The sequence below is a fragment of the Ranitomeya imitator genome, chromosome 4 (genome assembly GCF_032444005.1).
Source record: "Ranitomeya imitator isolate aRanImi1 chromosome 4, aRanImi1.pri, whole genome shotgun sequence".
Lineage (NCBI taxonomy): Eukaryota > Metazoa > Chordata > Amphibia > Anura > Dendrobatidae > Ranitomeya > Ranitomeya imitator.
Window position 1 is genome coordinate 680,531,560 of NC_091285.1, and position 13,962 is coordinate 680,545,521.

The 13,962-nt window shown below is 47.9% G+C and overlaps 1 protein-coding gene across 1 annotated transcript in view; it reads right to left on the minus strand.

Moving 5' to 3' along the window:
- The window catches only part of GPC2 (glypican 2), a 90,680-nt gene that overhangs the window by 45,401 nt on the left and 31,317 nt on the right, over window positions 1-13,962 (minus strand). Inside the window, exons 2-3 of the mRNA XM_069767380.1 lie at window positions 5,984-6,166; window positions 4,048-4,206 (exon numbers count right to left, since the gene is read on the minus strand). Of these exons, the coding sequence (XP_069623481.1) occupies window positions 4,048-4,206; window positions 5,984-6,137 (313 nt within the window). The 5' untranslated portion in view covers window positions 6,138-6,166. The remainder of the gene's footprint in view (window positions 1-4,047; window positions 4,207-5,983; window positions 6,167-13,962) is intronic.

Below are 13,962 nucleotides of genomic sequence, written 5' to 3' on the forward strand. Positions count from 1 at the left end.
TGATGCTCCATACTGTATAATGGTCACACAGTGCTCCATACTGTATAATGACCGCACATGATGCTCCATACTGTATGACGACCACACATGATGCTCAATACTGTATAATGGCCCCACATGATGCTCAATACTGTATAATGGCCCCACATGATGCTCAATGTTGTATAATGGCCCCATATGATGATCCATACTGTATAATGGCCCCACATGATGCTCAATGCTGTATAATAGCCCCACATGATGCTCAATGCTGTATAATGGCCCCACATGATGCTCAATGCTGTATAATGGCCCCACATGATGCTATATACTGTATGATGGCCTCACATGATACTACATACTGTATAATGGCCACACATGATGCTCCATACTGTATAATGGCCATATATGATGCTACATACTGTATAATAGCCACACATGATGCTCAGTACTGCATAATAGCCACACATGATGCTCCATACTGTATAATGGCCACACATGATACTGTGTACATTATAATGGCCACATATAGTTACTCCTACACACGCAGCTCCGCTCCGTACACCTCATACACACACGGCTCCGCTCCGTACACCTCATTCACACACACGGCTCCGCTCCGTACACCTCATACACACACACATGGCTCGGCTCCATACACCTCATACACACACACGGCTCGGCTCCGTATACCTCATACACACACACGGCTCCGCTCCGTACACCTCATACACACACACGGCTCCGCTCTGTACACCTCATACACACACATGGCTCCGCTCTGTACACCTCATACACACACGGCTCCGCTCTGTACATCTCATACACACTGCTCCGCTCTGTACACCTCATACACACGGCTCTGCTCCGTACACCTCATACACACACAGCTCCGCTCTGTACACCTCATACACACATGGCTCCGCTCTATACACCTCATACACACACGGCTCTGCTACATCCGATTCCACACTGTAAACAACTCCTGACCCCACACATAAGCTTACCACGTCTAGCACCATGACAGCACAGCAGAGTCCTGCAATACATGTTGGCCCCTGATCATGTGACCTCTGACTCCTCCCCTCCTGTGACCTAATCACAGGTCCTGTGCGCACAGAGCAGCGACAGCCATACATGTGATGTGCGGCTCTGTGTGGGTGGAGGGATACAGCTCTGCAGTGCTAAACCAGAGGGCACTCTCAAATCGGGACTCCCCAGCGGGATACGGGAAGGTTGGGAGGTGTGGTACCGGATCGCGGCTCTGAATCTCTCCGGTTCGGGGAACCGGCTGCTTTTTTAACAAGCGGTTCCATCGAACCGGGGAGAATCGGCTGAATCCCACCCCTGATATCAGGGCCCATACAACAGTGCTGACCATATCAGGGCCCATACAACAGTGCCGACCATATCAGGGCCCATACAACAGTGCCGACCATATCAGGGCCCAGACAACAGTGCCAACCATATCAGGGCCCAGATAACAGTGCCAACCATATCAGGGCCCAGATAACAGTGCCAACCATATGAGGGCCCGTATTACAGTGCCTACAATGTCAGCGCCCAGATAACAGTGCCAACCATATCAGGGCCCAGATAACAGTGCCAACCATATCAGGACTCAGACAACAGTGCCAACCATATCAGGACTCAGACAACAGTGCCGACCATATCAGGGCCCAGATAACAGTGCCGACCATATCAGGGCCCAGATAACAGTGCCAACCATATCAGGACTCAGACAACAGTGCCAACCATATCAGGGCCCAGATAACAGTGCCGACCATATCAGGGCCCAGATAACAGTGCCAACCATATCAGGACTCAGACAACAGTGCCGACCATATCAGGGCCCACACAACAGTGCCGACCATATCAGGGCCCAGACAACAGTGCCGACCATATCAGGGCCCAGACAACAGTGCCGACCATATCAGGGCCCAGACAACAGTGCCGACCATATCAGGGCCCAGACAACAGTGCCAACCATATCAGGACTCAGACAACAGTGCCGACCATATCAGGGCCCAGACAACAGTGCCGACCATATCAGGGCCCAGACAACAGTGCCGACCATATCAGGGCCCAGACAACAGTGCCGACCATATCAGGGCCCAGATAACAGTGCCGACCATATCAGGGCCCAGATAACAGTGCCAACCATATCAGGACTCAGACAACAGTGCCGACCATATCAGGGCCCACACAACAGTGCTGACCATATCAGGGCCCAGACAACAGTGCCGACCATATCAGGGCCCAGACAACAGTGCCGACCATATCAGGGCCCAGACAACAGTGCCGACCATATCAGGGCCCAGACAACAGTGCCGACCATATCAGGGCCCAGACAACAGTGCCGACCATATCAGGGCCCAGACAACAGTGCCGACCATATCAGGGCCCAGATAACAGTGCCGACCATATCAGGGCCCAGATAACAGTGCCAACCATATCAGGACTCAGACAACAGTGCCGACCATATCAGGGCCCACACAACAGTGCTGACCATATCAGGGCCCAGACAACAGTGCCGACCATATCAGGGCCCAGACAACAGTGCAGACCATATCAGGGCCCAGACAACAGTGCCGACCATATCAGGGTCCAGACAACAGTGCCGACCATATCAGGGCCCAGACAACAGTACCGACCATATCAGGGCCCAGACAACAGTACCGACCATATCAGGGCCCAGATAACAATGCCGACCATATCAGGGCCCAGATAACAATGCCGACCATATCAGGGCTCAGATAACAGTGCCGACCATATCAGGGCCCACACAACAGTGCCGACCATATCAGGGCCTAGACAACAGTACCGACCATATCAGGTCCCAGATAACAGTGCCGACCATATCAGGGCCCAAATAACAATGCCGACCATATCAGGGCCCAGATAACAATGCCGACCATATCAGGGCTCAGATAACAGTGCCGACCATATCAGGGCCCACACAACAGTGCCGACCATATCAGGGCCCAGACAACAGTACCGACCATATCAGGTCCCAGATAACAGTGCCGACCATATCAGGGCCCAGATAACAGTGCCGACCATATCAGGGCCCAGATGACAGTGCAGACCATATCAGGGCCCAGATAACAGTGCCAACCATATCAGGGCCCGTATTACAGTGCCGACAATGTCAGCGCCCAGATAACAGTGCCAACCATATCAGGACTCAGACAACAGTGCCAACCATATCAGGGCCCAGATAACAGTGTTGACCATATCAGGGCCCAGAATACAGTGCCGACCATATCAGGGCCCAGAATACAGTGCCGACCATATCAGGGCCCAGATAACAGTGCCGACCATATCAGGGCCCAGATGACAGTGTTGACCATATCAGGGCCCAGAATACAGTGCCGACCATATCAGGGCCCAGATAACAGTGCCGACCATATCAGGGCCCAGATAACAGTGCAGACCATATCAGGGCCCAGACAGGCTGAATCCCACCCCTGATATCAGGGCCCATATTACAGTGCCGACAATGTCAGCGCCCAGATAACAGTGCCAACCATATCAGGACTCAGACAACAGTGCCAACCATATCAGGGCCCAGATAACAGTGTTGACCATATCAGGGCCCAGACAACAGTACCGACCATATCAGGGCCCAGATAACAATGCCGACCATATCAGGGCCCAGACAGGCTGAATCCCACCCCTGATATCAGGGCCCAGACAATAGTGCCAACCATATCAGGACCCAGACAACAGTGCCGACCATATCAGGGCCCACATAACAGTGCCGACAATGTCAGTGCCCATATTACAGTGCCGACAATAGCAGGTCCATATAACAGTGCCAGCCATCATACATAGTACTCTCACTGTGGTGCCTACATATCATAACTAGCACTATCGAGGGTGCCTGGATGGAGGATCCCTCAATGGCCCCATATACCCAGCTTCATAGCATGGCTCAATAAAATGAGGGGTTTACATGATCCAATCTGGGGGGGAGGGTGGACTATAGCGCCAATTGTAAAGCTACTACATATCCTCAGTGTAGGTAAAGCGTGTAAGAGACGCCGTACACACGTCCGCACTCACCCTGGAACCTCTTCCTCGCCTTGGTTAACACTCCAGTGGGATAGCCGACAGTCTCGTTGACAATGCGAGCCAGATCCCTGACACTCTCCTCACTCAGCCGCTGCTCGGTCTCACTGGGACAACACGTGTACTCCTGAGGACATATCCGAAGATGTTCCCCTACAGCACAAAGGTAAAATACATCATCGGGTGTAAGATACACTCCCTGACAGAAGTTATGTCGCTTATCCATGTTATGTAAATAAATGCTTATAACCTGACTTTAAATTCATCCATTGGTTGTATAAATTATTCTTTTGAAAGCTGAAACCCTCCCAAATGTGGTATAGGTCAAGAAAATAAATTGGCATCAATGCAGAAATATTGATCAGTTAATGGACACAGAATGGTCAGATTATGGCAAGACAAAAGTTTTGTCGCCTGGTCATATAATGCACCCAATCCTAGTTTACATCCTCACCTGTGCTCAGTAAATGATCGGTTAATTAGTGTGTGTGTATAAAAAGAAACCCAGCACCCCAGACCTTCACTTGAACTGCAACTTGAGCTCTGACAACATGCCAAAAATCCACCCTGCGACCAAAGCCTGGATTATCAAGAGGCTGAAGACCAGATCCACTGCAGAGGTGGCTGGCACCTTTAATGTGTCTCAGCGTCAAGTACAAAAAATTAAAAAAAAGATTTGAAGATATTGGAGATGTGTTTGACAAGCCCAGGTCCGGCAGACCCCGCAAGACAACTGCTCAGGAGGAACGTTTGTTGGTTAGAAAATCCAAAGCAAGCCCCTCTTCCACTGCAGCAGAGCTCCAACAGGTCTGGTCACCTCAAGTCCCTGTGTCAACTAGAACAGTTTGTAGGATTCTGTCTCAAAATGGCCTCCATGGTCGAATCAGTGCCCAGAAGCCAGCACTAAACAAAAGGCAAATTAAAAACCATGTGGCATTTGCCACAGCCTGCTAAACAGATGGACGCTGGAAAAGTGGAAGAAGGTGGATTTCTCTGATGAATATACAGTAGAATTACACCACAGCCGCCACAAATACTGCAGGAGACCTACTGGAGCCCATATGGATCCAAAATGGATCCAAAATACACCCAGAAAACAGTTACATTTGATGTATGGGGGTGTGCAAAACATTTGCAAGGTGGAAAGCAATATCAATAGCCTAAAATATCAAGAAGTATTAGCTACCTCTAATATTCCAAATCATAAAAGGGGTCAAATGCTGCAGCAGGATGGTGCTCCATCTCATACATCCATCTCTACAACAAAATTCCTCCAGGCAAAAAAGATCAAGGTGCCCAATGACTGGCCAGCCCAGTCACCAGACATGAACATCATTGAGCATGTTTGGGGTAGGATGAAAGAGGAAGCTTGGAAGACAAAACCAAAGGTTCTGGATGAACTATGGGAGGCAAGTAAGACTGCATTCTTTGCTATTGCTGATGACTTCATTAATAAATTGTATGAATCATTGTTGAACCTCATGGATGCAGTCCTTCAAGCTCATGGAAGTCACGCAAAATATTAAATATGACTCTAATAGCACCACAACTTCATTCACCAATGTTATGCAACATATGTTTGTATTTTAAGTTAATTATTTGTTTTACTTTCTGTGGGCGACAAAATTTTTGTCTTGCCAAAATCTGACCATTCTGTGTCCATTAACGGATCAATATTTCTGATGCCAATTCATTTTCTTAACCTAAATCATATTTCGGAGGGTTTCAGCTTTCAAAAGAATAATTTATACAACCAATGGCTGAATTTAATGTCAGGTTTTAAACTTTTATTTACATAACATGGATAAGCGACATAACTTCTGTCAGGGAGTGTACTGTCAGAAATCATACCCGTCTACCCCTATGAGGACAGATACTGTGTCTATACAGCATATATAGCAATAACAGGACATATAAGTGGCTGATCTACCGGATATTGGGGTCCGGACCTCCGGGATGTCACTCAGGCCCCTGTCTCTAAGCTCCCGGGCAGCATCCACACAACTTCGCACTTCATTAGCCCTGGCATTGAGGATTTCAGGGACAGCAGTCAGGAATAAGAGGACAAGCCTGTATCCGAGCATGGCGGCCGGGGTCTCTGTCCAGGAGACGTCTGCAGAATATCCGAGAGCGATATGAGAGAAGTGATACAGACAAAACAGTGGTCCGATGTAGAGAAATGGAGCATTATAAGGGGACTATATACGACGGATAAACTGAGAGGATAGAGAAAAGAATAATATATAAAGATAAAGTTGTCTCAAGAGCTTCCATCAGCATTATACTAAAGATACAGGAACATACATAGACGCAGTACAGGGAGGTACATAGATACAGCTTATAGACATATGGGGTAATTACAACACCAAGAAGGGAAAGTGGTGGTGGAATGATGGAAATCACCAGATGGAGATGTTACTGATCAGCAAATCATGAAAAAATAGACATTATTAAAAGATCTCAATTTCTTCAGTCTGGAGTCTGAGCCACGTGCAGAAATCCTGGCACTTCCAGCCTCGGCTGCTATCAGTGAGGTTATTAATGGTTGTCTGAGGAAGGTTCTGCCGCTGAATGTACAAATTATTATTATTTATTATTATAGCACCATTTATTCCATGGCACTTTACATGTGAGACAAATCATCAAGATCCGCTGCTGGCAGCTCCTGTGTAATCACCAACCAATGACGCCCCCGATGTACTCAATGGGAGATAAGTCCGGAGATGCTGCAGCCATGGGAGCAGGTTTAGGCCATGCAGGCTGCTCACAGTAGCTCCAGCAACATGTAGCCTGGGGTTGTTGTGTAGAAAAATGGCTCCTGGGACACTGTGGAGGAATGGCCGCACCACTGGTTCCTCCACCTAATCAATGTAATGCCAAGCTGAAGGCGCTCCGGGAATGGAGACTACAGGGGTATGTAGAGACATATGATCACGGTATGGATATATAGGGGTCGTGTAGAGACATATGGTCACAGTATGGATGTATAGAGGTCGTGTAGAGACATATGATCACGGTATGGATATATAGGGGTCGTGTAGAGACGTATGGTCACAGTATGGATGTATAGAGGTCGTGTAGAGACATATAGTCACAGCATGGATGTATAGGGCAGTGTAGAGACATATGGTCAAAGTATGGATGTATAGGGGTCATGAAGAGACACATGGTCACAGTATAGATGTATAGGGGTCGTGTAGAGACATATAGTCACAGCATGGATGTATAGGGCAGTATAAAGACATATGGTCACAGTATGGATATATAGGGGTTGTGTAGAGATATATAGTCACAGTATGGATGTATACGGGCAGTGTAGAGACATATAGTCACAGTATGGATGTATAGGGGCAGTGTAGAGACATATGGTCACAGTATGGATGTATAGGGGCAGTGTAGAGACATATGGTCACAGTATGGATGTATAGGGGCAGTGTAGAGACATATTGTCACAGAATGGATGTATAGGGGCAGTGTAGATATATATGGTCACAGTATGGATGTATAGGGGTCGTGTAGAGATATATAGTCACAGTATGGATGTATAGGGGCAGTGTAGAGACATATAGTCACAGTATGGATGTATAGGGGCAGTGTAGAGACATATGGTCACAGTATGGATCTATAGGGGCAGTGTAGAGACATATGGTCACAGTATGGATGTATAGGGGCAGTGTAGAGACAGTGTCACAGTATGGATGTATAGGGGCAGTGTAGATATATATGGTCACAGTATGGATGTATAAGGGTCATGTATAGATATATAGTCACAGTATGGATGTATAGGGGCAGTGTAGAGACATATGGTCACAGTATGGATGTATAGGGGCAGTGTAGAGACATATTGTCACAGTATGGATGTATAGGGGCAGTGTAGAGACATATAGTCACAGTATGGATGTATAGGGGCAGTGTAGAGACATATGGTCACAGTATGGATGTATAGGGGCAGTGTAGAGACATATTGTCACAGTATGGATGTATAGGGGCAGTGTAGAGACATATAGTCACAGTATGGATGTATAGGGGCAGTGTAGAGACATATGGTCACAGTATGGATGTATAGGGGCAGTGTAGAGACATATGGTCACAGTATGGATGTATAGGGGTCGTGTAGAGACATATAGTCACAGTATGGATGTATAGGGGTCGTGTAGAGACATATGGTCACAGTATGGATGTATAGGGGTCGTGTAGAGATATATAGTCACAGTATGGATGTATAGGGGCAGTGTAGCGATATATAGTCACAGTATGGATGTATAAGGGCAGTGTAGAGACATATGGTCACAGTATGGATGTATAGGGGCAGTGTAGAGACATATGGTCACAGTATGGATGTATAGGGGCAGTGTAGAGACATATTGTCAAAGTATGGATGTATAGGGGCAGTGTAGATATATATGGTCACAGTATGGATGTATAGGGGTCGTGTAGAGATATATAGTCACAGTATGGATGTATAGGGGCAGTGCAGAGACATATAGTCACAGTATGGATGTATAGGGGCAGTGTAGAGACATATAGTCACAGTATGGATGTATAGGGGCAGTGTAGAGCCATATGGTCACAGTATGGATGTATAGGGGCAGTGTAGAGACATATGGTCACAGTATGGATGTATAGGGGTCGTGTAGAGACATATAGTCACAGTATGGATGTATAGGGGTCGTGTAGAGACATATGGTCACAGTATGGATGTATAGTGGTCGTGTAGAGACATATGGTCACAGTATGGATATATAGGGGCAGTGTAGAGACATACAGTCACAGTATAGATGTACAGCGGCAGAGTAGAGACATATGGTCACAGTATGGATGTATAGGGGTCGTGTAGAGACAGACAGTATGGATGTACAGGGGCAGTGTAGAGACATATGGTCACAGTATGGATGTATAGGGGTCGTGTAGAGACATAGACACAGTATGGATGTACAGGGGCAGTGTAGAGACATATGGTCACAGTATGGATGTATAGGGGTCGTGTAGAGACACATGGTCGCAGTATGGATGTACAGGGGCAATCTAGAGACATGGTCACAGTATGGATGTACAGGGGCAGTGTAGAGACATATGGTCACAGTATGGATGTATAGGGGCAGTGTAGAGACATGGTCGCAGTATGGATGTATAGGGGTCATGTACAAATATAGAGGTAGAGTTTAAATATATTTAGGTACAGTATATAGATACATAGGGACAATATGGAGATATAGGGGCAGTGTAGAAATATATAGGGCAGTATAGATGTAGAGGGGTGGTATAGAGATACATGGGCTACAAAGAGGTATATAGGGGCAGTATAGAAATATATAAGGCAGTATAGATAAAGAGGGGTGGTATAGAGATATATAGGGGCAGTATAGGGATATAGGGGCAGTACAGAACTATATAAAGACAGAGTAGAGATATATGTGGAGAGAACAGGTGTATATGGGGCAGTATTTATACATACAGTGACAGTATAGAGATAGATGGAGAGACTTGTGAGCAGCATAATGAGGACACAGTAAAGATATGGAAACCTTGGAACGATATAAAGCAAAGAGAAATAGAAAGTGCACAGAGCACACACAGCCCCTGACACCAGTGACAGACATGTGTGCTGAGGAGGGGGACACAGATGTGTATATACAGATTCAAAGAAGCTTTATCGGCAGGACCAAATACACATCAGTTTTGCCAAAGCAAGTGTATAAAGGCAATAGGGATAGGGACTGTGGGGATGTTGAGTAGGAGCTGTAGGGAAGGTGGATGGGGGCAGATCCAGGGTGGAGGCTATAGTCCATGGCATAGGGGAGGTGGATGGGGGCAGATCCAGGGTAGGGGCTATAGTCCATGGCATAGGGGAGGTGGATGGGGCAGATCCAGGGTGGAGGCTATAGTCCATGGCATAGGGGAGGTGGATGGAGGCAGATCCAGGGTAGGGGCTATAGTCCATGGCATAGGGGAGGTGGATGGGGGCAGATCCAGGGTAGGGGCTATAGTCCATGGCATAGGGGAGGTGGATGGGGGCAGATCCATTGTGGGGGCTATAGTCCATGGCATAGGGGAGGTGGATGGGGGCAGATCCAGGGTGGAGGCTATAGTCCATGGCATAGGGGAGGTGGAAGGGGCAGATCCAGGGTGGGGGCTATAGTCCATGGCATATGGGAGGTGGATGGGGCAGATCCATTGTGGGGGCTATAGTCCATGGCATCATAGTTCTCTTTCTCGCAGTCTATGACATTCGCTCACATACCGCGCTGCTATCTCCACTGCTCTCTCTTCTTCTCCCAGCAGGATATATGTTTTCTCTTCCTCTTTCATGGTGATGAAGTCCGGGAAGAGATGTGAGAGTCTCCTGAAGTGAGTGTCCCTCACTGCTGAGTATTTGGAGCAGTGTGGCAGGAAGTGGGTTTCGTCCTCTATGGCCTCCTGATCACAGTGTTGGCACAGTCTTTCCTCCCTGGGCTTGTAGCTCTGCCTGTGTCGGCCACATTCGATGGCCAGACTGTGGGCGCTGAGTCTATATCGGCTCAGGATCTGGCGGTCTCTGGGGTCCGGGAGTTTCTCCAGATATGGGGCCAGTCTGTAGTCTCTCTGCAGGCTCCGGTACATGGTCAGTTTCTGTGAGCTGATGATATCATTCTTCCAGTCACTGACATACCTCTCCTGGCCTTCGTCTGCCATCTTCCTAATTCCAGCTTTTGTCAGGTTGTTGTGATTGGTGTTCTGGTCCGGTTGGGTTTGGCTGGGCTGTTCCGGGGGTTCTGGTTTTTCTGTTTCACCTTCATGTATCAGGGCTTTATGGTGATGGGAGCTTGGATTGCTCCTATGCAGGTGAGCCCGGAATGACAGCGCCCTCTTTAGAACTGTTAGGTGTAGAGGGAATCTGCCCAGCTCGGCCCGACAAGCACTGTTGGAGGTGCTCCAATGGACCTGGAGAAGGTGCTTGCAGAATTCCAGGTGGAATATTTCTGTTGGACTGGAATCCCACTTTGACCAGTCTGGGTAGGTGTGAGGACCCCAGACTTCGCTGCCATACAGGAGGATTGGGGCGATGATGGAGTCGAAGATTTTTAGCCAGACCCTCACTGGTGGCTTCAGATGGTAGAGTGTCCTTCGGATGGCATAGAAGGTTTTGCAGGCCTTGTCTTTCAGGGTCTCTATGGCTTGTTTGAAGCTCCCTGACCGGTGAATCTCTAGGCCCAGGTAGGTATATTTGTCCGTTCCTGTGAGGTCGCAGTTGTTGAGGACGAATGATGGGTGTTGGTCTGATCTTCTCTTTCTCCTCTGGAACACCATGGTGTTGGTTGTCTTTAGGTTGACCGGTAGAGCCCAGGTGGAGCTGAATTTCTCTAGGATTTTCAGGTTGTCCTGGAGGCCTTTCTCGGTTGGTGACAGCAGCAGCAGGTCATCTGCATACAGCAGGAATTTCACCTGAGCGTCGTGGAGGGTGAGACCTGGTGCTGAGGAGGATTCCAGGGCGGTAGCCAGCTCGTTGATGTAGATGTTGAAGAGCGTTGGACTTAGGCTGCAGCCTTGTCTGACTCCGCGGCTCTGCTGGAAATAAGCCGTTCTTTTGCCGTTCACACTCACGCTGCAGCGGTTCTCGGTGTAGGAGCTTTTGATGACATCGTAGGTCTTTCCTCCTATTCTGCTCTCCAGCAGTTTCAGGAATAAGCCCGGGTGCCACACTGAATCAAAGGCCTTTTTAAAGTCCACAAAGCAGGCGTATATCTTCCCATTCTTTGTATTGTAGACGTGTCTCTGAATGAGGCTGTGCAGAGTATAGATGAGGTCAGTGGTGCGGTGGTTCGTATACAGTATATATAGGGATGGATGGAGGCTCCCTGTACTGCAGGTATATACAGAGGAGACACATGGGTGCTGTGGAGGCGGACACAGATGTGTATATACAGTATATATAGGGATGGATGGAGGCTCCCTGTACTGCAGGTATATACAGAGGAGACACATGGGTGCTGAGGAGGAGGACACAGATGTGTATATACAGTATATATAGGGATGGATGGAGGCTCCCTGTACTGCAGGTATATACAGAGGATACACATGGGTGCTGTGGAGGAGGACACAGATGTGTATGTACAGTATATATAGGGATGGATGGAGGCTCCCTGTACTGCAGGTATATACAGAGGATACACATGGGTGCTGTGGAGGAGGACACACATGTGTATATACAGTATATATAGGGATGGATGGAGGCTCCCTGTACTGCAGGTATATACAGAGGAGACACATGGGTGCTGAGGAGGCGGACACACATGTGTATATACAGTATATATAGTGATGGATGGAGGCTCCCTGTACTGCAGGTATATACAGAGGAGACACATGGGTGCTGTGGAGGCGGACACACATGTGTATATACAGTATATATAGGGATGGATGGAGGCTCCCTGTACTGCAGGTATATACAGAGGATACACATGGGTGCTGTGGAGGAGGACACAGATGTGTATATACAGTATATATAGGGATGGATGGAGGCTCCCTGTACTGCAGGTATATACAGAGGATACACATGGGTGCTGTGGAGGAGGACACAGATGTGTATGTACAGTATATATAGGGATGGATGGAGGCTCCCTGTACTGCAGGTATATACAGAGGATACACATGGGTGCTGTGGAGGAGGACACACATGTGTATATACAGTATATATAGGGATGGATGGAGGCTCCCTGTACTGCAGGTATATACAGAGGATACACATGGGTGCTGTGGAGGAGGACACAGATGTGTATATACAGTATATATAGGGATGGATGGAGGCTCCCTGTACTGCAGGTATATACAGAGGATACACATGGGTGCTGTGGAGGAGGACACATGTGTATATACAGTATATATAGGGATGGATGGAGGCTCCCTGTACTGCAGGTATATACAGAGGAGACACATGGGTGCTGTGGAGGAGGACACAGATGTGTATATATACAGTATATATAGTGATGGATGGAGGCTCCCTGTACTGCAGGTATATACAGAGGAGACACATGGGTGCTGAGGAGGCGGACAGATGTGTATATACAGTATATATAGGGATGGATGGAGGCTCCCTGTACTGCAGGTATATACAGAGGAGACACATGGGTGCTGTGGAGGAGGACACAGATGTGTATATACAGTATATATAGGGATGGATGGAGGCTCTCTGTACTGCAGGTATATACAGAGGAGACACATGGGTGCTGAGGAGGAGGACACAGATGTGTATATACAGTATATATAGGGATGGATGGAGGCTCCCTGTACTGCAGGTATATACAGAGGAGACACATGGGTGCTGAGGAGGAGGACACAGATGTGTATATACAGTATATATAGGGATGGATGAAGGCTCTCTGTACTGCAGGTATATACAGAGGAGACACATGGGTGCTGTGGAGGCGGACACAGATGTGTATATACAGTATATATAGGGATGGATGGAGGCTCCCTGTACTGCAGGTATATACAGAGGAGACACATGGGTGCTGTGGAGGAGGACACAGATGTGTATATACAGTATATATAGGGATGGATGGAGGCTCCCTGTACTGCAGGTATATACAGAGGAGACACATGGGTGCTGAGGAGGAGGACACAGATGTGTATATACAGTATATAGGGATGGATGGAGGCTCCCTGTACTGCAGGTATATACAGAGGAGACACATGGGTGCTGAGGAGGAGGACACAGATGTGTATATACAGTATATATAGGGATGGATGAAGGCTCTCTGTACTGCAGGTATATACAGAGGAGACACATGGGTGCTGTGGAGGCGGACACAGATGTGTATACAGTATATATAGGGATGGATGGAGGCTCCCTGTACTGCAGGTATATAGAGGAGACACATGGGTGCTGAGGAGGAGGACACAGATGTGTATATACAGTATATATAGGGATGGATG